The following is a 22,729-nucleotide window of genomic DNA, read 5'->3' as shown; positions in this document are numbered from 1 at the left end:
ATTTCATTTCTTACTGCCTTAGCTAATTATCTAAGACTCTAACTATAGACAAATACCTAATTGCATTGGTGGGTCAGTTTCCATACTGGGAGGTCTCTACATGGATAAAATAACAAGTTCTAGCCTACCCCATCTTCTCCCCTAAAGTGACCTGAGGATATGTTATATCCTCACTGAAGGCAGGGACCATGACTGAACCTAAATTTTCTGCTTCCCCTACCCAATACTACTGTGCTTAAGGAATATTTGCTGAATAAAAGAACGGACTCAAAGTGGCCCAGTAAGAGTTAGCTGAAGTTTCTGGGTACCCTGAGAATATCCAGAGCAAGAGTAATGGTGGAAGCAACTTGAAAATTAAAAAGAGGGGTTTTCCTCTCCTTGGCACATTTTCTACTTACTCACTCTTAGATTATAGCCATTTTGCTGACACCAAGCAAAACAATTTTAGGGGCCAATTTGATTTAAAAATGTAATGTTATGGAACGAATCCAGAGAAAAACACATAGTCCATCATTTCAGATGATTGATATAAAAATATTCTTAAAAATGACTTACGTCTTTGCCTTGTGGTCATTACTGGAATATTTGGGCAAGCAATAAAAAGTATATAAAAGGCAACATGGTATAGAGTAAGATGAGCAAGTACAATCAAATCAGTAAGCATTTATTAAATGTCTAATATGTGCCATGCATTATGCTAAGTGCTGGAGATATAAATTAAGGCAAAAATTGCCTCAGCCCTTGAAAAGCTCACAATCTAGAAAGAGAGAGAGAGACACACACACAACATGAAAACAACTATGTACAAACAAAATACATAAAGGATAAATTGGTGGAAAGGCATTAGTATTAAGGGAGATCAAGAAAGGCTTCTTAGGGGCAGCTAAGTGGCACAGTGGATAGAGTTCTGGCCTTGGAATCAGGAGGACCTAAGTTCAAATCTGGCCTCAGATACTTGAAACTTACTAGCTGTGTGACCCTGGGCAGGTCATTTAACTCCAACTGCCTCAGCAAAAACAAAAAACAAACCAAAAAAAAAGAAAGAAAGAAAGAAAGAAAGGTAGGTTTCTTGCAGAAGGTGGGATTTTAGCTAAGACTTAAGGAAGTCAGGGGAACTAGGAGGTAGAGGTGAGAAGGGAGAGAATTCCAGGTGTAGAGGATGGCTTCAGAAGATGCCTGGAACTGAGAGATGCAGTGTCATGAACAAAAACTTGCAAGGAGGCCATTATCACTGTATCACAAAGTACTTGGTCGGCAATAACATGTAAAAAGACTGGAAAGGTAGGAGGGGCCAGGTTAAGGAGGCCTTTAAAAGCCAAATAAAGGATTTTATATTAAACCTGGAGGTAACAGGGAACCACTGGATTTTACTGAATAGAGAATAACATGGTTTATATCTGAGCTTTAGGGATAGGGGAATGACATTAAGATTCCTTAAGATCTATGCTTAAGGCACAGTTTAAGAGAAAACTGAGGGGGCAGGTAGGTGGCGAAGTGGATAGAGCTCAGGCCTTGGAGTTAGGAAGACCTATTCAGCCTCAGATGCTTGACACTTTACTAGCTGCGTGACCGTGGGCACAACCCTGATTGCCTAGCCAAAAAAAAAAGAAAAAATAATAAGAGAAAACTGAGAAGACTTGTATGATCTAATACAGAGTGAAGTGACTCAGAAAAGGAGGAGAAAATACAGGATGAGATGTAGTGAGGATGTGTAGGATCAAGTGAAAGTTTAAGGGTGAGAGATATACTTGGGTATGTGTGTAAGGCAGCAGGGAAGAAGCCAGTAGACAGGGAGAGAGCATGACAGTGAGGGTAATCTGCTGGAGAGGAGCTGGCCTTGTCAAGCATCAAGTCTACCTCTTCATCTAATACAGGAATGAAGGAGAAGAAAGTGGGGGAAGGTGGATGAGTGAAATGAGATAAAGAGGAGGGAAGGAGCTCTCAGCAAATGGCTTCAATTTTTTCACTGAAGCAGACATCCAGGTCCTCAGCTGAGAAGGAGGGGTGAGTAGGTATTACAGGCAGTTTGAGAAGATAGTAGGATACTAAATTGACAAGGGAAGAGTAAAATAACTGCCACGATGAAGGGAGAGCCCAGCTGAAGATAACAAATTTGTAGGGGAACCAATTAGCATGATTCTGTTATTTTACTTAGTTCCATTCAGAAGACATGAATAAGAATGAAGAGGATAGTGGCAATAATCTAGGGTTGGAGTTTGGTAAGGCATGGCTAATGAAAGAATAAAGAGGCAAGAGATTCAAGGGCAGGGGAGAATGTAGAGATGAAGAGGTTCACCAACAGGATAAGATAGGGAAAGAAGAGGAGTATGGCTAGTGCAGGGGTGATGACCTGGGAAAGAACTGAGGGGTGGAGGGACTAGAAGTCACAGTAAGGACAAAGAATGGTTAGGGGTCATAAGTCACAGAAACCAATGGAATAACAACATATTATGATCAGAGAAAGGAATTTTAGAATTTGTGAACTTGGAAGTGGAACATTTTTGGGTGATAATAATAATAAGGATATGACCATCTATGTGGTCACATCTATGCAGTTGAGATGGAGTGGACAGGGAACTGAACAGACAGAGGAACTGGGAAGTTAGAGTGTTGAGGGAGCAGCAATATGGATGGTGAGGTCCTCTAGAGTGAGGGAGTTGGGGCAGAAAGATTGTAAGTTAAGGACTGAACTCATTGAGGAAGGAAGGAAAATATCCTAGGAACTGACAGATAAAGGCCATCAGGACCTGAAATGGATGATAAATTTGGTAGCGTGAATTCAAAGGAGAAGAGTCTGCTAAGTCGATGAAACTGGCAATGAGGAACAAGGAGAATTCCAACTCCTCTACCACAACCACTTAGAGGGGGTTATGAGAAGAAAATGTAGCTATTATGATAAAAGGTGTTTGGGTAAGAAGTAGTGTTATTAAGAGGAAATTAAGTCTTAGTAAATGCCAGAAGATGGAAGGAGTGAGAAGGGAAGAGGTTTAAGATGAAAGAAAATTTGTTAATTATGGAGCAGGCATTCCAGAAGACATAGTGGAAGGGGAATACTTACCATGCCTATTTTCTTGTGTAATATTATTCATGCTCCCATCTTCAGCTAAGCCTTGTTCCAAATTTCTCAGTATCTATAATAATTGTTTAAAAAACAAAACCAAAAAGAGTTTATTTCTAGAATCTGGTATAATTTTCTAGTAATGAATGTATGTTTAATAAGCACTACTATATACAAAGCTCTATACAAAGTGCTGTAAGACATTTCTTGCTCTCAAAGAGCTCACATTCTAAGACAAGACATAAGGTTTTAGTTCCAAATAAAGAAGGCTGGGTCCTGTGGTCCTTACGGTCTAGTGAAAAGGTAGAGGGGTAATGTATTTAGTGCCATTTCCATTAATAAAATTATATGCTATTTCTGATAAACCATTTCTGCTGAGGAGCATAGGGTGAGAACTTTCTTTTTTGGAACTTCAGTAGCAGTGACAGATATGGAGACAGATGGGAGTTTCCAGGTCACCACCCCATAAGAATTATCTTCCCTGGACAGGGAAGCTGGGCTGGTGGTCTGAGGGTGCTGCTTCTCTTCCTGGGAGCTCTTGGGCTTCCCTGCCCATGAAAAGCAGTGGTTAATATTGGTCAGGTTAGGGGTGGAAGACCCTTTCTCCAGAGAAGTTGCTCCACTGGATGATGGCAGCACGGGCAGTGATTTAATTGTTATTGTTCAATCATTCAGTCATGTCCAACTCTTAATGGCTCGTGGACCATACTGTCCATAGGGTTTTCTTGGCAAAAAATACTGGAGTGGTTTGCTATTTCTTTCTCCAGTGAATTTAGGCAAACAGAGGTCAAGTGACTTGCCCTAGGCCACAGAGCTAGCAAGTGTCTGAGGCCAGATTTGAACTCAGGTCTTCCTGACTCTAGACCCAGTGCTCTATCCACTGCGCCACCTAGCTGCCAAAGGTCTACAGGGTACTGCTATTCCCAAGGCTCTTCGATTTACTTTACATACTTCTAGAAGGAACAGATTATTCACAAATCATAAGCCTTCATGAAAACCAATTCATATGAGAATGTTTCATATAGACACATAACAAAAATCATTGATTACTATCATAGTGAGATAGAGCTTATAAATGAAGAGTGCCATTTGTACTCCCACTGATGGTGCAGTTCATGTTTATGATGCCCATAAAGCAATAAGAGACAGGATACACAGAGGATAGATGCATTTTTTAAAAAGCAAAATATCAAGTATGTTCCACATGAGAATGATTATTAACTTTTGCGAAATACCAAACTGATTCCTCAGGAGTATGAAGAGGTGCTGTAGCCTTTTTTAATATAGCACATAAATTTTCCTGAACAGTCACTTTAAATAGTAGTTTCTGCTTCAAACTAAAGATCCCTCCTTTACATCTTCGATGTTTCTTCCTTTCTTACTCCTATACCTACTAATTCAATACATTTCAAGAAACATTTATTAAGCACATACAATACACTTCCTATATTAAGAACTTCTCCTACCTGTCTGACTCTCTTCTCAGTCTCCGTTTTTGGTTCTTCATTCATGTATACCTACTAATTATGAGTGTCCCCTACGGCTCTATCCTGGACCCTCTTTTCTTTTGTCCTTATACATTCTCACTTGATGATGTCATCAACTCCCATGGGTTCAATTATCCTCTCTATGCAGATGATTCTCAGATTTATATATCTAGCCCTCCTCTCTCTCCTGAGCTACAGACATAAATCACCAATTGCCTACTGGACATCTTGGACTGCATGTTCTATAGGCATCTCAAATTCAACATGTTCAAAATAGAACTCATCCCCCCCTCTTCTGAACCTCCCTATTACTGGTGACAGCACCATTCTTCAAGTGATCTAGGTTTGCAACCTCAGTGTGATACTTAACTTCTCACTCTCGCTCACCCCACATATATAATTCATCATCAATCTTGTAGATTCTATTTTACAACATCATTTATATATGTTCCCTTCTCTCTACTCCAATACTCACCATTCTCGTTCAAGTCCTCATTACCTTTTACCTGAATTACTACAGTGGCTTTCTAAATGGTTTTCATGCTTTGGGTTTGCCCCAACATCAATCCATTCTCTTGGCTACTATAAAGTGGTTTTCCTAAAACTTATGTCATTGATATTAGGCATCTAGGTTTCCATTTTTTTAAATATACAACTCCCCTCCATATACTCTATGACCCAGCTACATTGGCCTACATGCTAATCCTTGAACACAATACTGAACCCCTCAGTTCTACAGACTTGACAAACTTATTTAAAACTAAGCTAATATATACTTTGATACCAGATGACTTCAACGCTAAGGACAGCACAGGGAAGGATAGAGAAAAAGAGATTGAAAAATATGATCTGGTTTAAGAAACAGAAAAAGCCAAGGCTTATAAGACTACTCAGGAACTTATGTAACATGAATGTTTTCTTTTTGGTGATGCAGTCACGGTCAAGTAAGTGACTTGCCCAGAGTCACACAGCTATTAACTGTCACAGGGTCTAAGGCCAGATATGAACTCAGGTCCTCCTGATCCCAAGGCCAGAGCTCTATCCACTGTGCCACTTAGCTGCCCCTGAATGTTTTCTTTAGGAAGACAATCAGATAGTACTGGACATAGCAAATACTGAACAATACCACAAAAAGTAAAACCGATTGTATCTTAACATACAGAAAAATAAGTTACTAATGTGGGTGTTACATAAGAATTGGGCAGCTAGGTGGTGCTGTGAATAGAGTACTGAGTCTGAAGTCAGGAAGACTCATCCTCCTGAGTTCAAATCTGCCTCCAAACACTTGCTAGCTGTGTGACCCTAGGCAAGTCATTCAACCCTGTGTGCCTCAGTTCTTCATCTGTAAAATGAGTTGGAGAAGGAAATGGCAAATCATCACAGTTGTTGTGTTTGTCTTACGTTCACAAAGAGGACCAGGACATCAGGGAGATGATGATATGACTTGCAATTGACTTTGAGTGACGGAGGGCTGTGCAAGGTCACCAGCCTCACTTTCTCCTCAGAGCCACCTGGGTCCAATGGCCAGATATTCATCAGTATGACTGGAGATGGCCCAGGATGCAATGGGGGACCCTGGTCCTTTTAAGCTAAGATCTTTTCAGGTTCTCACTTTGAGTGAGGTAATGCCCATTCAGTGAATAGGCCTCTTTAAAAAGTGAGTCAAGGGATGGCCCCTTTAATCATTCCAGCATCTCTGCCAAGAAGACCCCAACTGGGATCACTATGAGCTGGATAGGCCTGAAAACAACTGAACAACACATATAAGAATCAGCTTTTTGCAGGCAGATCATTGACTAGTTAGAGCAATGGTCAAAATCAAAACCAAATTAGAAGAGGAAGTGAGATGAGAACTAAGTGTACAACTGCAATAGCTTCAACCAGACCCCTTCAAACAAGCTGTCAGTTTTGAAAAGGAGCTGGACCCAGAATTGAACGGGAGGAAATGAGCAGGCTGAATAGCATCTGGGAAACTGTGCATTGCTTTTAACAATCTCAAGATACTCCCTGACACAAAAGCACGTCTTTTTAACACTAATGTTCTCCCAATTGGGAATCTTGCAACACCACAATCTTCAATGAATCAAAATTGCAAAATTGCATGTGATCTAAGAAACTATGAAGGGTCTAAGTAGGTTGAAGCCTTCTCTCAGCAATGACCTACATGTAAGAAAAGGCAAGAAGAATTTGCTTTTTGGATCCAGACCTGTGCTTTCATTGGACTATGAAACTCCTGGTCTGGAAATCCCTCACTCCCACCAATGGGAATTGGCAACAGTTGCCTGGGACATTGAGAGGTTATATGTGTTGTCCAGGGTCAGATAAGACAGTATTTGTCAGATGTGAGAACTGACCCTACGTTTTATTGACTACCAGGCCTTTTATATACTATACAGGGTATCTTGAAAGTCTTAATACCTTAAATCTTCACTCAGACTTCTGGTATATTCTGTATATGATCAGAAATAAAGACTGGCTAGTCATGTGGTATAAGCAATCAATAAAAGCTAGAGTACCTGAGTGTTGTCCCAATACTTATACACAGAAGAAGGCTTCTATGGAAGATTTATGAGAGAATATGGACATGAAGCATACAAGATGTGATAATATTAGTATGATTAGCATGATCTGATGAAGACATGGCTTTTCTCCCTGCCAAGGCCAACCCCACTTCTAGTGCCTCTCATCCTATTCCTTCTTTTCTCTTCCTGCAGTGTACCCCTGTCACCATTTCCCCTTTTCCTCTAATCTTCAATGTCTTCCTTTTTAGTGGTTTGTTTCTTGATACCTACAAACATGCATCTCTCTTACCTTACAAAAAACCAAAAAACACTTGGCTTGAACCTACCATTCCCTCAAATTCTTTTCCTATGTTCCTCTCGCCCAAACTTCTTGAAAAATCCATTTCACTCCTTGCCTCCAATTCCTCTTCTATAATTCTCTTCTCATTTTGTTATAATCCAGCTTTCAACCTTACTAATCAACAAACTGTTTTCTTCAAGATGGAATGACTTCTCAATAGTCAAATCCAATAGGCTCTTTTTAATATTCATCCTCCTGACGCCTACACAGAATCTGGTGCTGCTTACTCCTCCTTCCTCCTTGACGTTCCCCACTATCTAGGTTTTTGTGATAGATTCATCTTGGTTCATCTCTCTGCCTATTCCGTTTCAGTCTCTTCTGTTCACTCATCATCCATGTTCTATTCCCTAAAAAAGTAGGGGTCTCAACCCTCTTTCTTTACTGCTGTTCTGTTTCTGCTCCTCTTTATCTCTCCATTATATCAACTATCTCATCTATTTCCATGGATTCACCTGTCTTCTTTTAGGCAGATACTTCTTAGCCCTTAGCCCTCAGAACTAGCCCTCATTTCCTGTGAACATGAGGTATTTCCTCACAAGAAAAAATGGCACTGGTGATTCTGGTACATTTTAGCTTATGCTACATGAAACAAGGAGGGAACAAACTTGAGATAGAATGTTAAAACCTGGCCTCTTGCTACCCAATACACATGGCACAATTCTCTTTGCTTCATATATCTTTTAGGAATTGGGCAAAAAAGATGTTGACTAGGAAACTAGGGCTTAGTGTTAAATATATAACTGAATGGGCAGGAATGGGTGAGGATAGGAAAAAAAGGGATGGAACAAAAATACCTAAAGAGGCAACCCATCCTACCTGTAAGAAACATCTCTGGACTGCACTGTAGAAAAGATCTTGGAAAGCTATATTCCCACTGCAAAAATCTCCAATATAATTTCCTTTTGGAAATTATCATAGCACTTTAAACAGCACAGAAATAGCCATAAAAGCAATCAGAAATCAAAAGACCTTTTGTTTTATTTTATTTTTTTAGCAGATAGCATTTTAAAATTTATTTTGATTTATCAATAATCACTTCCATATGTTTTTGAGTTTAAAATTTTTCTCCCCCTTCCTCCCCACCACCCTCCCCAAGATGGCACACAATCTGATATTGGCTATACATTTGCATTCTTATTAAACATAGTTTCACATGAGTGATGTTGTAAGTAAAAATTAAAACCAAAAGGAGGAACCATCAGAAAGAGTAAACAAAACTCAACAGAAGAGAAAAAAACAGCAATTCAACTTTCATAGTTCTTTCTTTGGACATGAATAGCATTTTCCATCATGAGGCCTCTGGAGATGTCTTAGATCCTTGTATTGCTGGGAAGGGTTAAGTTTATCAATATTAGTCATCGTACAACGTGGCTGTCATTGTGTACAACCTTCTCTTCGTTCTGCTCACTTCACTCAGCATCAGACCATACAAGTCTTTCCAGGTTTTTCTGAGGTCAGCCTGTTCAACGTTTCTCATAGCACAATAGTATTCCATTACATTCATATACCACAACTTGCTCAGCCATTCCCCAATCGATGGGCATACTCTCAATTTCCAATTCTTTGCCCCCACAAAAAGAGATGCTATGAATATTTCTGTACATATGGGAAAAGACCTTTTAACTAGCTACAGTAACATTAAATTCTGATCACATCGAGAGTTAAAAATAAAAAGGTCCCACTAAGAGAACAGCCCAGAGTATGGTACAGTGGAAAGAGTGCTGGACTTGCAGCCAGGTGGCCTGGGTTCAAATCCTAGCTCTGACATTAGCTCTTTGATTATAGGGAAGCCTCTTAATCTCTTTCATCCTCAGTTCCTCATCTATGATATGGAGATAACACTTACATTTCCACTGTCAATCCCAAAAGGGTTGTGGTAAAGTGAAAGGTTTTGTAACACTAAACAGCACTATGCAAATGTGAATAGTTACGGTATAGCATGGTCTCTGTCCTAATTTGAATAACTAGGGTGGAGACCAAGCCTTTCTGGGCTGGTAAGAAGTGAGCACAAAGCCAAGGTTTTTTTCCCCTAGTAGCTGGTAAGAGGGAGGAATGATAATTGAACCCCTGAGGGTTGGGGGGACAGAGGCATGTGGTAGGAGAAATACTTTTAGAGTAACAGGAAGACTAGGAATATAGTTGGGAAGAGAGAAAAAAACCAGAGCTCTCTATGATTTACAGTTAGGAGCCTCTCACAAAGTCCTACCTTTTATATTCTAGGTATTAGAAGGGAGAAGAAAGTTCGAGCTTCTTTCCCAGCAGCTAAGAAGTATGGGAGTTAATTTTGCTTCCACAGTCTGCAGCATTTTTCAGAGCCAGACACACAAACTATGTCTTTTTTAGGGTAGGATTTCTCTCTTGGGTGACCTTTCCTTACTCAAGCTTGTAGAAGGCACATGAATTCAGATCTCAAGCTTGACTACACTTCCACCTCCATGTTGTACATCTTATCAGTGACTACAGACTCAGACTTATCATGCTTCAGGCTGGAGGTAAAGTACTTCACTGAAGATGCAGATGAACTAAATGTTTTCAGGCACAAGTAAGGTTTAATTGCTTAAGCATATAGTGAGGAAACTACACGCAAATAAGAAACCCAAGAAAATGATTGGGTTGAGGTGAGTATAAAGGTTGAAAAAGAATTCTCTGGCCTTAAAGGGAAGCATATTTCTTAAAGTTTCTTGTAATAATAATACTTAAGTAATCCCAGCCTAGTTTTGAAGTAAACAACTGAGTAAAGTAACAGAAGCAAAAAGATTGCACCATGACTGCTTGTATAGACAAATTTAAGAAAGAATTCACTTCAATTCAACCATCCCTTAAGAGGCTGGGATGTTCAAAGTGCTGTGCAAGCACTGGGCACACAAAGACAAAAATAAAATAGCCCCTGAATCCTCTAGGAGCTGATATTCTACTACAGCGGTAGGGGGAGAAGGTATAGATGGGGAGAAGAGTGCAATGTCTATACAGGAAAATAAACACAAGCTATTTTCTTGGAGTGAAAAAGCACCAACTGGGGATACTAGGTAAGGCCTTTGAACTGAGCAATGAATGAAGTCAGGGAATATAAGAGGCACAGCTGGAGACCACAGCAATATAAGGGGTGAGATAACCAGGGCTTTGTCCTAGGGCACTGGTATACAGAAGGCATATGATTCTCTCTTCAGTCCCAAGTAACACAGTACTACAACTGAGGGTTCTGCCCCACTGAGGACTTCTTTTCCCTTACCTCATATCTACTGTTTATCACCCACCCTCCCTCCCTCTGCCTTTCCCTAGTAGTTGAGTGTCATTGGTTATATACGCTAGGATGAATCATCTCATCTCTCAACACCCAACATGGACATATTGCCTTATTTTACCCATCATCAACCTACTGGGTTTCAATATTCCAAGTAAGGCTCCTGGTGAAAGGAGATGCATTCATTCTAGGCATGGGGAATGGCCTTGGCAAAGGCATGAAGATGGGAGATAACACACTGAGTTCAGGCGATAGCAAGAAGTATAGGTCGGTAACAAGGTATACGTAACAGTACACTGATTTGGATAGATGTTTATGACAATAACAGTACAAGAGAAAAAGGAAACCTCCAAGAAAATCCCAAAGCTTATTATAAAGAAATGCTGATACTGCAAGGAGAGCTGAAACTTACATGACAGGCAAATGTGCTGTTCTTGCAATTTCCCTGTTGGTTTCCTCCAAGTATAGAATCAGAACACAGAAGGTCTAAAGCCAATCCAGAGAAAAATCATCAACCCTGGATATCATAGGATAAAAATACAGTGCTAGGCAAGTCTGCACTGGGTACAGGTCATTCACAGCACAATCCTGCAAGATACTTTTCCCAATTAATAGGCTGCCATCTCTGCTTTTTGGCATGAAGCCCATAAATGGAGAAATTCAATTTAAAAAACATGTATTATTAAATGACTACTATTGTTCAAGGCACTGGAATGGGTCCTGGGAATATAAAGATGAAAGCCCTTGCCCTCAAGGAACTTATGTTCTACTGGAAAAATTTCTCTCAGCCCTAATGAATTCTAATAAGGACTGGATAACAAGTATTGGGCATAATGGATAGAAATGACCTCAGAGTCAGGGAAAGGTAGTTTCAAGATATTTGGGCTGTAATGTAGGAGAAGAGTATGCAATAAGGCTGAAATGATAGGCAGAAGCCAGATGTGGGGGGCCAAAAATTCCAGGCTCAGGCTTTTATGTTTTATCCTCAAGGCCACAAGGAATCAATGAAGATTTTTGATTACAGAGGAATTTTGGTCAGACTTGTGCCTTAGGAAGATTATTTTGGCAGACGTGTGGAGGAAGGATTAAAGAAAGAACACTGGATCAAAGGATTAGAGGTAGAAGGGACCTTAGAGGCTATTGAGCTTCCCCCCCCCCTTTTTTTAACAGATGAAGAAACTGAGGCACAGAAAGGTGAAGCAACATAGCCAGATTGCTAGTAATTAGTGTCTGACGCAAGATTTAAACTCAGGCTTTCTTGAGTCCAAGCCCACCTATCTATCCAGTATTCCATCCAGCTGTCAAAAAGACTGGAAAAAGGGACCAAGTAAAAGATTATTACTGTAGTTTGAGAGAGGTGACAAGGGACTGACCAAGGCTGCATGGTAGAGCGAAAGGGATTGACACGAAATTTTTGGAAGCAGAATTGATAAGAACTGCCAACTTATTGACAACTGGAAGTGGGGCAGTGAGGAAGAAGGCTCAAGGAAGACTGAATTGATGAATCTGAGAGACTGGGAAGATGGCAGTTCTCTCAATAGAAACAGGGAAGTGTGGAAGAGAGATATGTTTGGGTTATTGTTTGTCCTTTGTTCTTGAAGAAGACCATGACATCAGGAAGGTGATGCTATGACATGCAAATGAATTGGATTACAATGAAGGAGGGCTGGGCAAAGCCACCAGCTTCACTTTCCCCTCTGGAGCTATTTGGGTCAAATGGCAAGACAGAGATCAGGATGACTAGATGCAGTAGGAGACCTTGGACTTTTTAAGCTAAGGTCTTTATGTTTGGGAAGGAGGGGGAAGAAGATCACTGTAACAAGTCAGGTGTGAAGGGACAAGGTCCTGGACAATTATGGTAGAAATGGAAAAACAGGGGCAGCTAGGCGGCGCAGTGGATAGAGCACTGGCCCTGGAGTGAGGAGGACCTGAGTTCATATCTGGTCTCAGACCAGACACTTGACATAGACACTTACTAGCTGTGTGACCCTGGGCAAGTCACTTAACTCCAAGTGCCTTGCGAAAGGAAGGAAGGAAGGAAGGAAGGAAGGAAGGAAGGAAGGAAGGAAGAAAGAAAGAAAGAAAGAAAGAAAGAAAGAAAGAAAGAAAGAAAGAAAGAAAGAAAGAAAGAAAGAAAGAAAGAAAGAAAGAAAGAAAGAAAGAAATGGAAAAACAAAGAGTAAAAGAGATCTTAAGAGGTATTTTGAAGGAAGAATTGATAGCACTTGGTGATTACTGGATGAGGGGAGGGTGACCTGGAACCTTTCTGAGCCTCCGTTTCCTCATGTGCAAAACAGGAAGAATAATACTATTTCATAAGGTTATTGTGAAGAAAGCACTTTATGCATCTTTTAAAGTGCTGCATAAATGAATTATTACTACTAAATACAACATTGGGGCAGCTAGGTGGCACAGTGGATAGAGTCAGAAGGACCTGAGTTCAAATCTGGCCTCAGACACTTGACACTTACTAGCTGTGTGACCCTGGGCAAGTCATTTAACCCCATTGCTGAGCCGCACCCCCCCAAATACATTACTCTTTATCCACAAGAGCTTATACACAATATGTTTATTTTATGTATCTTTGTATTTTCTTATCTGTATATATGCTATATTACTCCAATAGGAGGTAATTCCATGGAGGGAGTTTTATTTTTATTTTGTATCCCCTGTGCTGAGGACAAACATTTGGTAAATGCCTGCAAAATTAAACACATTGAAAATATTTACTATTTAATAACTATATATCATCATTATTATTGATGTTGACCCTGGGTAACAGAGAAAGATGTTATGTTGATAATAACATAAGTAGTTTTGTGAAATGGTGACTGATAAAGTTTTGTTAAAACGAAAATGTGCAGATGCTGTGCTTTTAGAGAAGCCCCATTTGGTAAAATAAATTTGGTAAAATCTAATTATAAGGGGCATCATAAACAGGTGGCAGCCAAAAAGTTCAATCTACAACACGGCCTGTGATTAGTCATGTCGGGTAACTGTTTGAGTCCAAGTAAAAGTAAGGCTTAAGCAAGAAATGCATTTAGGAGGTTCTCACCCTTCTTTATGACTACCCTAGATAGGAGGAATTTACATGTTCTAAGGAGTTGTTGTGAGGAATACTAAGCAGATGACTATAAAATATCATGTGTACAAATAATATATAGTTTAATAAATTGACATATTATATAAAATGAGGGAGGAGACATGGAATATTTCAAGTCCCAATGCCATCAGTGTTCACAACTTTTCCTTTTTTATATCAGCCATTACCCCTTATAGGCTATTTTGAAAAGCTTTTTTTTTTGGGGGGGGGGTCACAGACCTATGATTCCACTGGTATTGGTAGCTCCCAGTGAGCAAAACTACTGATGCAGATAAGCACCTGCTCTGCAGCAGCCTTTAGAAAGTCCAGAAAAAGCACTTTTAAAAAATCAGTATTTGCTGAGAATCTTTCACAACCAAAGTACTTTTACTCTATGCCAAAGCTGAGGAACATCTTAAAATGAGGAGAACAAACATCAGTCCAGCAAAGGCATGAGAGCCTGTAGATTATTATTGTTGTTGTTGTTCATCCTTTGTTTTTGAAGGAGACTAATGACATCATGGGTGATGTCTTGACTCGTGCATGTGTGAACTGGATTTAAGTGAGACAGAACTGCACAAAGTCATCAACCTCTCTCTCTCTCTTCCAGAGTCATCGAAGTCAATAGCAAGACAAAGTCAAGTTGACTGGTGATGACCCAGGATGCAATGGATGACCTTAGCATCTTTGACATCTGACCCAGCTCTACAAAGCCTGCTTCATCAGCCTTCATGGCCACTGGAACAAATTTTTCTCATCTGCCCATTCCATTGGGGTAGACATACTTGGGGTAGACACCCCTTTACCTCACTGACAGATTTATGGGCAGTGGAAATGTACTACTGTACCAGAGTAGCTGTTGGACTGACAGGTTTAGTTTTGTTTAACTGGAGAAGACTGAAATTAACTCCTCCTTTGGCTTTTAAAAAATGAGCCTTTGAAATTGCTGGCTGCCTCTAGATTGTTGTTAAGGGTATAGCCAACTAGGGAGGGAAAACTAATGCTTCTCTTTGAAATGCATCTGGGGGGGGATAGTTTTGGCAAGCAAATCTCTGAAAGGCTTGTAGGAACTTTCTTCAAGTTGAGAAGCTTCAATATGAATTGTAAGTCAGTGAGCTAGTAATCTTGAGGATTATAGTTCATGTGGTTAAAAGTGTTGTACACAGCCTACTCAGGGATTCAAAAGATGAAAAGAAATTGTTTATTAAAGATAAATGGGGGAGCTATAAACATTCCAGTAAAATATACCTATTGTGGCAACTAATGTAAACCAGAACTAACAACTTTTCCTCCCTTTAAAGAATTTTAGAATGAATTTGCTTAATTATGGATACTGAAATGAAATTATTTAACTTTTTTGAGTAAGTTTACCTCTTAGTGTTAATAAAAAAATATACTAGGGAATCAATGCTACTAGGAATAAAGGAATTATGGGAAGTAGAGTGAGAATCCAAGATATGGCGAAGAACAATGGTCAATGGACAAGAGGGAAGGAAAAAGGCATAAAGAAGGAAAGGTATACAGAAGGCCTAGCACATTACTAGCTTAAAAGTGAGACTCAATTGAGCAAATCATTATTCCATTTAAAGCAGGTTTTAAAATGATACATCATGTTTCTTTAACAAAGTAGAAAACATAGCATAAATCAACCAATCACAGTCTAAGTACAAAAAATTTCTTGATCAAATGGAGTGCACAGGAAGTGATGGACTGGCTGAGAAAACTTAGTAATGCCCTCTGGGGCCTATATAAAACCAAAGAGCTAGTTCAGAACCCGAGAGATTAAGAACAAGTGGGGAGTATTCTAACTATTGAGAAATATCTGAGTAGGGGAGGAGAAACAGAGCCCTGGCCTCTATCTCAGTCTTTTCTTTAACCACTAAGGCCAAGAAGGGCTGCAGGCCTGAGAGATATGAAATAGCCATCTTCTGAGGACCTGATTCATCAGTGTAAGTATGATTTGGGATAAAGCTCCAAACCATGCACTACAACAGTGATACATCATTTGAATTTGTGGCCTAGAAAATAATGCCTTGGCTGAGAATTTAAAGACTGGGATTGTGAAACCATCTCTACCATTATAGTTAGTGAGCTCTTTAGTGAGTTCTACAACCTCTTTATCATCTATAAAATGGATACCTGTCCTATATTCTCAAAGGAAAGTGGTAAGGATAAGTATTATAATAAGAGAGTTAAGATCATAGAATTTAGAGCTGGAAGAAACCTTGCAGATCATCTAGTCCAGGCCACACTTTTTAGAGATGAGAAAACTAAAAGAGGGTGAAGTTAAGAGTTCTTTCCAACTGTAGAAGAGCCAGGATTCAAACTCAAATCTTCCTATGTAAAATCTAGTCTATCTTTTTTGTATTCTTTGCTACTAAAAACTATAACCTTAGTTGAGCTTCCTAAATCAAAAGGAAAATTGTTTGTTTTGAATTATTATTTCTAGTCCCTCTAATTTCCAAAGTATTGGAATTAGACTTTATCAGAGACTAAAATAGATTGGTAATAATCTCTCTAGCAGAGATATACTAGAGACCAGCTATAGAAACTATACCAAGTATAGTTTTCAAGCCTATGCAAACTATGGAATAAATGTGCTTTAACTGGAAAAGTAATCTTGTAGATAGGCTTAGAATGTCTTTGGGCTTACAACAATCTTCAGCAGCTCATAAAAATCTATATTGTCACTACTCACATTTACCTATGTTCTCTCCCACAGTTAATCTAATTACCATGAATTGCCTTAATGCCATGACATCTGATTCTAATCTGGTGAGGGAAATAATTGTGAGCCTAGTGCTTTCCATAAATCATCCTGGTCTGTAGTACTCTTAGTAGGATGATGATTCAAATACAACAAACAACAACAACAGTTAAAGGAACATTTATCTAGGACCTATTTTGTGCAGGGCAGTTTGGTAGATAGTAGGAGACCAAAAATTTAGATAAAATAGGGTCCTCATGGACCCTATAGCCAAGTCTGCTGATACAATACATGAGTCTTTATTAATCTGGGATTTCCACGGCTTCAAAGGACCTAAACCAGAGCACATAAAGTTCTTTCAACAAGTCTGGAAACTGCCAGTCCAATCTCTCAGGGGATTCTTGTAACTGGACAGAAGTTCTTGGGTTTGTTTTCAGATGAATATGTTGTTCTTCAGAACCTTCACCTTGTGGCATATGCTCCTTTCTGATACAAACTAGACATCCCACTTTCCCATTGTTCCTCATACCACTAAATGAAAGAATATGAAATCCTATGAAAAGAGAAGCAGGGAAATGGAATTTCTTTTATGCCTAGTGCTTGGTTTTGTCTGGAGTTTCCAAATCTTCTTTGGAGCTGCAGTAAATATTTATTAATATGTCTGTGACTCATACTTAGTCTGTCAGATTTTGCATTATGTATCAAATGAAGATTCTAACTATCCAAGTTATTCTCAAACATATTTTTTGCAATAATTCAGTCAAGGTGTTCCTAAGGGTATAAATTTCCACAGTAGTACCTATCAGGAAAATGAGATCATAACCTTTGCAGGAAAGAAAACAGACAAAGGACATTCTTACCCACCTCTCCTACTTGAGTATTCTGGAGATCACATGAATTTCAGAGTGTGAACCTAAGGGGCAAAGGCTGGATATACTTACTCAACTGGGGAAGCAGAAAGGCTTCCTCACTGTATCCTTCAATTGCTTCTTCTCACTTGCCAATCACTCCTATCTTATCTAATTGAGTCATGACCAACTTGTTCGTTTTCTGCCACAGCAGCCAGAAAGTAGGGCAACTCTTCTGTCTAGGTCAGATAGAGCACAGACACAGAGCTGGACATCATCAGCATACTAATGGCCATCTAATGCAGGCTATTCTCACTCTTTCCCCAAGTGGCTGGGGAAAAGGTGGAAAACAGCTGTTCTCTCTTATATTTTTAATTATGTTTACAAAGAAAATAGTATAACAAATATGTCCAGATGTTAGAAAGCCTTTCTATGAATGAACAAAATCTTTCTAGTTACAAAACTCACATTAATATCTCACCAGTAATTGTCAAATCCTTCAGAAATGCACTGAAGTAGCTGAATTTCATTTATTTTTCAAAAAGCAAATTGCAACCCATCCATGCATTTTATCAGTAGTGGGGGTAAGTCTATTTCTTGATACTGTGTGGATACTAATGGAGCAGGCAGGCTGCCCATCATTTATCCTTCTATCTCACTCTATGACTCATTCACTGCCTTTTCCATATATCTCTCTGATATCCTTTATCCCACTTCTTTTGTAACATTCTTTGCTGGAATTATGTTGCAGGCTATGCATGTTCACCATGGGTCTCCTCATTGTCCTTTGGGTAACCTGTTACTTTTAACCATCAGAGACAGTGGAATTCTACAACTTGCAAACACTGCAAAACTGGAAGAATAGTGAGATTTTAAAAATGGGTTTTTGTTTCCAAAAGAGGACTAAGGCTGGTAAAGTACTGTGCAATTCTCCTAACGTAATACAGCCTAATTACTTAATTCTAAAACCAATTTATTGGTAATGTACACTTCTAGGACCATATCCAATATCTGCACAAGATATTCACATAGGTAGACAAAGCCTATGAACTGTCCATCCAAACACAACCAACCAGGGGTCTAAACAACAGGAATTTTCCATCTACCTGTGTGGTTGTTAGGCAAACTTTTTAGAGTGATTATGGATTTCACTTAGCAACCTCTGCAGTGTTTTGGGGTTTGATGAAATTAACACAATGCTGTCTGTAAACAGCAACTCTTAGAAGATCTCACAATTTATAGGTAATCATCTGACTGGATTCTACACTGGACAACCTCTGTGACAGTGGAAACACCTTTGATGAGCCTGTTTCCTTCTTTTATGCCTTTACTGCTATTAGTAATCAAAGGGATATTCTCTTTTGTTGCATTTTCCAAGGAATCTCACTTGATTTTAAAATATTCATGAAGGTAATTTGTTGGGGTAAGAGCCTTTAATGTGGCATTTCATTCTACTAAATCATATTCTTTTTTTTTAACAGTCAACAAAGTAATTACAGTGCACTCTTGTATTTGCTGTACCTTTCTTTAAATTGTGGTCTCCTTTGTGCTCCCTTTTCATGCAAACATGCCTTCTATGTGTACGGATTACTCTTTTTAAAAAAAATTTCCCCCCCAATTACATGTGAAAACAATTTTTAACATTTGTTTTTTAAAAAAATTTTGACTAAAAAAAAAAGAAAAAGGGGGCAGCTAGGTGGTGCAGTGGATAGAGCACTGGCCCTGGAGTCAGGAGGACCTGAGTCCAAATCCAGCCTCAGACACATAATACTTCTTAGCTGTGTGACTCTAGGCAAGTCACTTAACCCCTACTGCCTAACTAAAAAAAAAAAAAATTGAGTTCCATGGATTACTCTTAAAAAATATGAGGTAGGTATAGGAAAGCAGGCATATTGGTGAGTACTTACAGTTATCTTTTTGTCTTTTTTTAAAAGTAGTATTATAAACAGTGATTACTCCCCCTACCCCAAACATATGGTATCCTCTCCTTTCAGTTATGTTGAGACTCAATGCCTTAGTGCCTTCAAAATGGTACTGCCTCCAGCACAGAACACAGAACAGGTATTCTTTCTATTTTTGTTTCCTTTGCTGCCGTTTCTACTTCTTACATGGACAGGCTTTGTAAATTTTACAGCACAACTGAGTTGAACCCTGAACATCCTACAACACTGAACTCCAGTCTCAGGTTAATTTGACATCATTATCTATGGATTACAATTAGCAATGTGAATTATTTTGGAAATATGTTCACCTGGTTCTTTCCCAACTTGTCAACATAGTTCTTTAACTAGTTAAGGTGTGGGAGGCTGTATAAGAGAGTATAACAGAAAGTTAGGAATTGGAATTGTGGTGAATAGCCAGAGCTAATCATGGGCAAAGAGTTGAGGCATCTGCTACCCCAGGAGAAGCAGCCAAAGTTTTATATTTGTCACTAGCATAAAAGCTCCTTAAAGGAACAACATACTTTTCCCCCTAAAATATGTCAGTCATATAAATTAGAAACAAAAACTCACTAATTCACTAACTTCATTTTAACTACTAATCTGTAATCCACAGACTATGGAGAAGCTTAACACTCTTGACTACTTCATAAAAACACACTCAGTTTAAAACTGCCTGCCTGTAAAAACTATTTCCCCCCTAATTTTCCTCAATATTTCAAGGACACATAATTTTCTTGGTGAGGTTATACCTTCCACAGATTCTGATCACATCCCTTTCGGCTTTTATGAGTTACTTTTGTCAAAAATCCTTATCTTCTGGTGAAGAGCTTCTGGTGATGAATCTCTCTCACTTTAGCTAGAAAGATCTTTGTGCAATCAACCAATAGAACATTGTGTGATGTATTCTTGAAACCATTCTAGGTTGATAGGACCTGTCAGATCTTTTATTCTCCTGATATAACCTTCAAGAACCCACAGTTACCTCCACAACATGATAAGGCACTGATTATATAGTTCTCTGAACTTTTACAGAACTTAAATAGTTCATTCTACATAATTTGGTACTTAATTATATATCGTTCTGTGATGTTCTTAAGCTATTTCACATTTTTCTTCCACAGATTGTAAGTTTACTGAAGGCTAGGTCCAAATATTTTACTTCTTTTGTCCCTGTTCCCTACTTCCTACTGTTCTTCAATTGTCATTTGAAACTGTTTCTTTTTAATTTGGAAAATCCATGATAGGGTCTGAATCTGAGAAAACTTTTTCTAAACTAACTACTATTGGACAGGAGGACTTATAATTAGTGTACAAAAATGGTTACCTGGTTGTCTTTTTGTGACTTCACTACTGCAATGAAAACTTCCGAAATACTTATTTTAGTTTATTTATCTATTAACTATCCCCTGACCAGACATTTGATTTTTTAATAATTCTGTTAAAATTCCTTAGAAGGACAACAATAGACAGTGCGGGCAATGAAAATAAAATAACTGGAATTTTCTTTAGAGAGTAAAAATAGAATAACTTACTTAATTCTTCTTGGAACTAGTTTTTCAGGACTGTCTTTGGGCTTATAGATCTATGAAAAATATCATTAAAAACAGCCAGCTAATTTGTCACTTAGCACTGGGTGAATTTATAATTCCCTCTTTTCTTCCCCTGTCTAAGTTTTTGTTGTTTTTGGCTGTGTCTGACAAAGATATTGGAGTGGTTTGCCATTTCCTTCTCCAGTTCATTTGACAGATGAGGAAACTGAAGCAAACAGGGTTAAATGACTTGCTTAGGATCACACAACAAGTAAGTATCTGAGGCCAAATTTGAAACTTAGGAAGAAGAGTCTTCTTTCCTGATTTCAGGCCCAGGACTCTATATACCATGTCCTTCTCTAAGTATGATTGTCAAAGTGCTGTTTGGAGGCCATCATCTATGGACTGGTCCAATTCACTAAGCAGAGTTTGAGATCACTGAGAAGAATGAGCATAATATAATAAAATGAGGAAGAGATGTGGACTGCAACATACTGCTTTTACACTTATTAACTAGGTGGCTTTGATCAAGTACCTTTACCTCTCTGAGCCTCAATTTCTACATTTGTTACAAAAAAGATGGTTCTCCCCTTTCATCTCCTCCTCAGCCTACTAGAGAACCATTTAATGCAGACAGGATTATCTCTAAGAGAACATGAATCGCAGGGCAAATCATACTGTCTTCTTTCTCATCCCACTCTTCAAAAATTTTACATGAGTGAAATCTAGCTAAAATGAACATCATTTATAACCTGGACAAGTATAGAATAGTCACAAAAAGACAACATAAAGCCTTAAAGGATGTAACAATGGTGATTTGCCTTGTTGATAAATGGGGAAAATTTTAGGCAAATTTAGCCTGGTACGTGTCTCAAGAAAATCATGTGTATGTGTGTGTGAGAAAACCAGCAGATAAAACCACTTCTGGTATCATCTACTATTGTTTTTAATCCTCTGTTTTCAAAAAGGACCAATGACATCCTGGGGTGATGTCTTGTTTGGTGGGTGAAGTGGATTTAAGTAAGGCAGAGTTGCACAAAGTCGTCAGCCTCATTCTCTCTTCCAGAGTCATTGACGTCCAATGGCAGGACAAAAGACAACTGGTGATAGCCTGGGATGTAGCATATAACTTCGGTGTCTTCCACGTCTGACCAAGCTCTAAGCACTCCACAACGCCTGCTTCAGCTACCTTCATGTCCACTGGAACAAACTGTTCTCATCTGCCCATTCCACTGGCGGAAATTTTCACTTCCTTGGGGTAAACATCCCCCTAACTCACCAATGTGTTTGAGAGCTGTCACAAGTTACCTTACACCGGGTTTAGCCTGCTACTGAGAGGGTTCTACCAGGATGTAGCCTCTGTGCATGCTATAGCTTCTTGGAGCCACAGATGAAAACTGAGTGACAGGTAGATACCAAAGGTGGATTAGTGGTCCTGACTAGGGCTCGGCAGCCCTCATTCCAGAGGTGCTAGTCCTATGCTGGCTGAATGAGCAACTAGGTGGTGCAGTGGATAGAGTGCTCAGCCTGGAGTCAGGAAAATCTGAGTTCAAATCCGGCCTCAGATACTTACTAGCTGTGTGATCCAGGGCAAGACACTTAACCTTGTCTGCCTCAGTTTCCTCATCTGTCAGATGAAGTGGAGATGGCAATGGCAAACCACTCCAGCATCTTTGTCAAGAAAACCCCAAATGAGGTCATGAAGAGTTGGATAGGACTGAAAAATGACTGAACAACTACAGTGTGGCTTCCTGGTCACCCTGGGGTCATAAGGGCAGCTCTGTTGATGAGACAGTTTCTGAATGAAGGGGAGGGGAGCTATGTCTACCTGAACTAAGTGCTGTATTTTTGTTGGATATCTTTTCTACACAATTGCTAAATAAGCTGCCTCTTTAATGACTCCTGCTGAATGACCTAAGAGTGTAATTTATTAGAATACTAGACCTACTACCAGGGGACCAGCCTGAGTCAG

At 39.2% G+C, this 22,729-nt stretch overlaps 1 protein-coding gene across 2 annotated transcripts in view; it reads right to left on the bottom strand.

Annotated features, from left to right (window-relative positions):
- Positions 1-22,729, bottom strand: part of TRAPPC12 (trafficking protein particle complex subunit 12) — a 196,469-nt gene that overhangs the window by 63,510 nt on the left and 110,230 nt on the right. For both annotated transcript variants that reach the window (XM_078149747.1, XM_020965826.2), the window contains exon 7: positions 3,059-3,131. In XM_078149747.1, the coding sequence (XP_078005873.1) occupies positions 3,059-3,131 (73 nt within the window). The remainder of the gene's footprint in view (positions 1-3,058; positions 3,132-22,729) is intronic.

Source organism: Phascolarctos cinereus, unplaced genomic scaffold (genome assembly GCF_003287225.1).
Source record: "Phascolarctos cinereus isolate Bilbo 61053 unplaced genomic scaffold, phaCin_HiC Scaffold_2;HRSCAF=192, whole genome shotgun sequence".
Classification (NCBI taxonomy): Eukaryota; Metazoa; Chordata; class Mammalia; order Diprotodontia; family Phascolarctidae; genus Phascolarctos; species Phascolarctos cinereus.
This window is presented reverse-complemented; position numbering and strand designations above follow the sequence as displayed.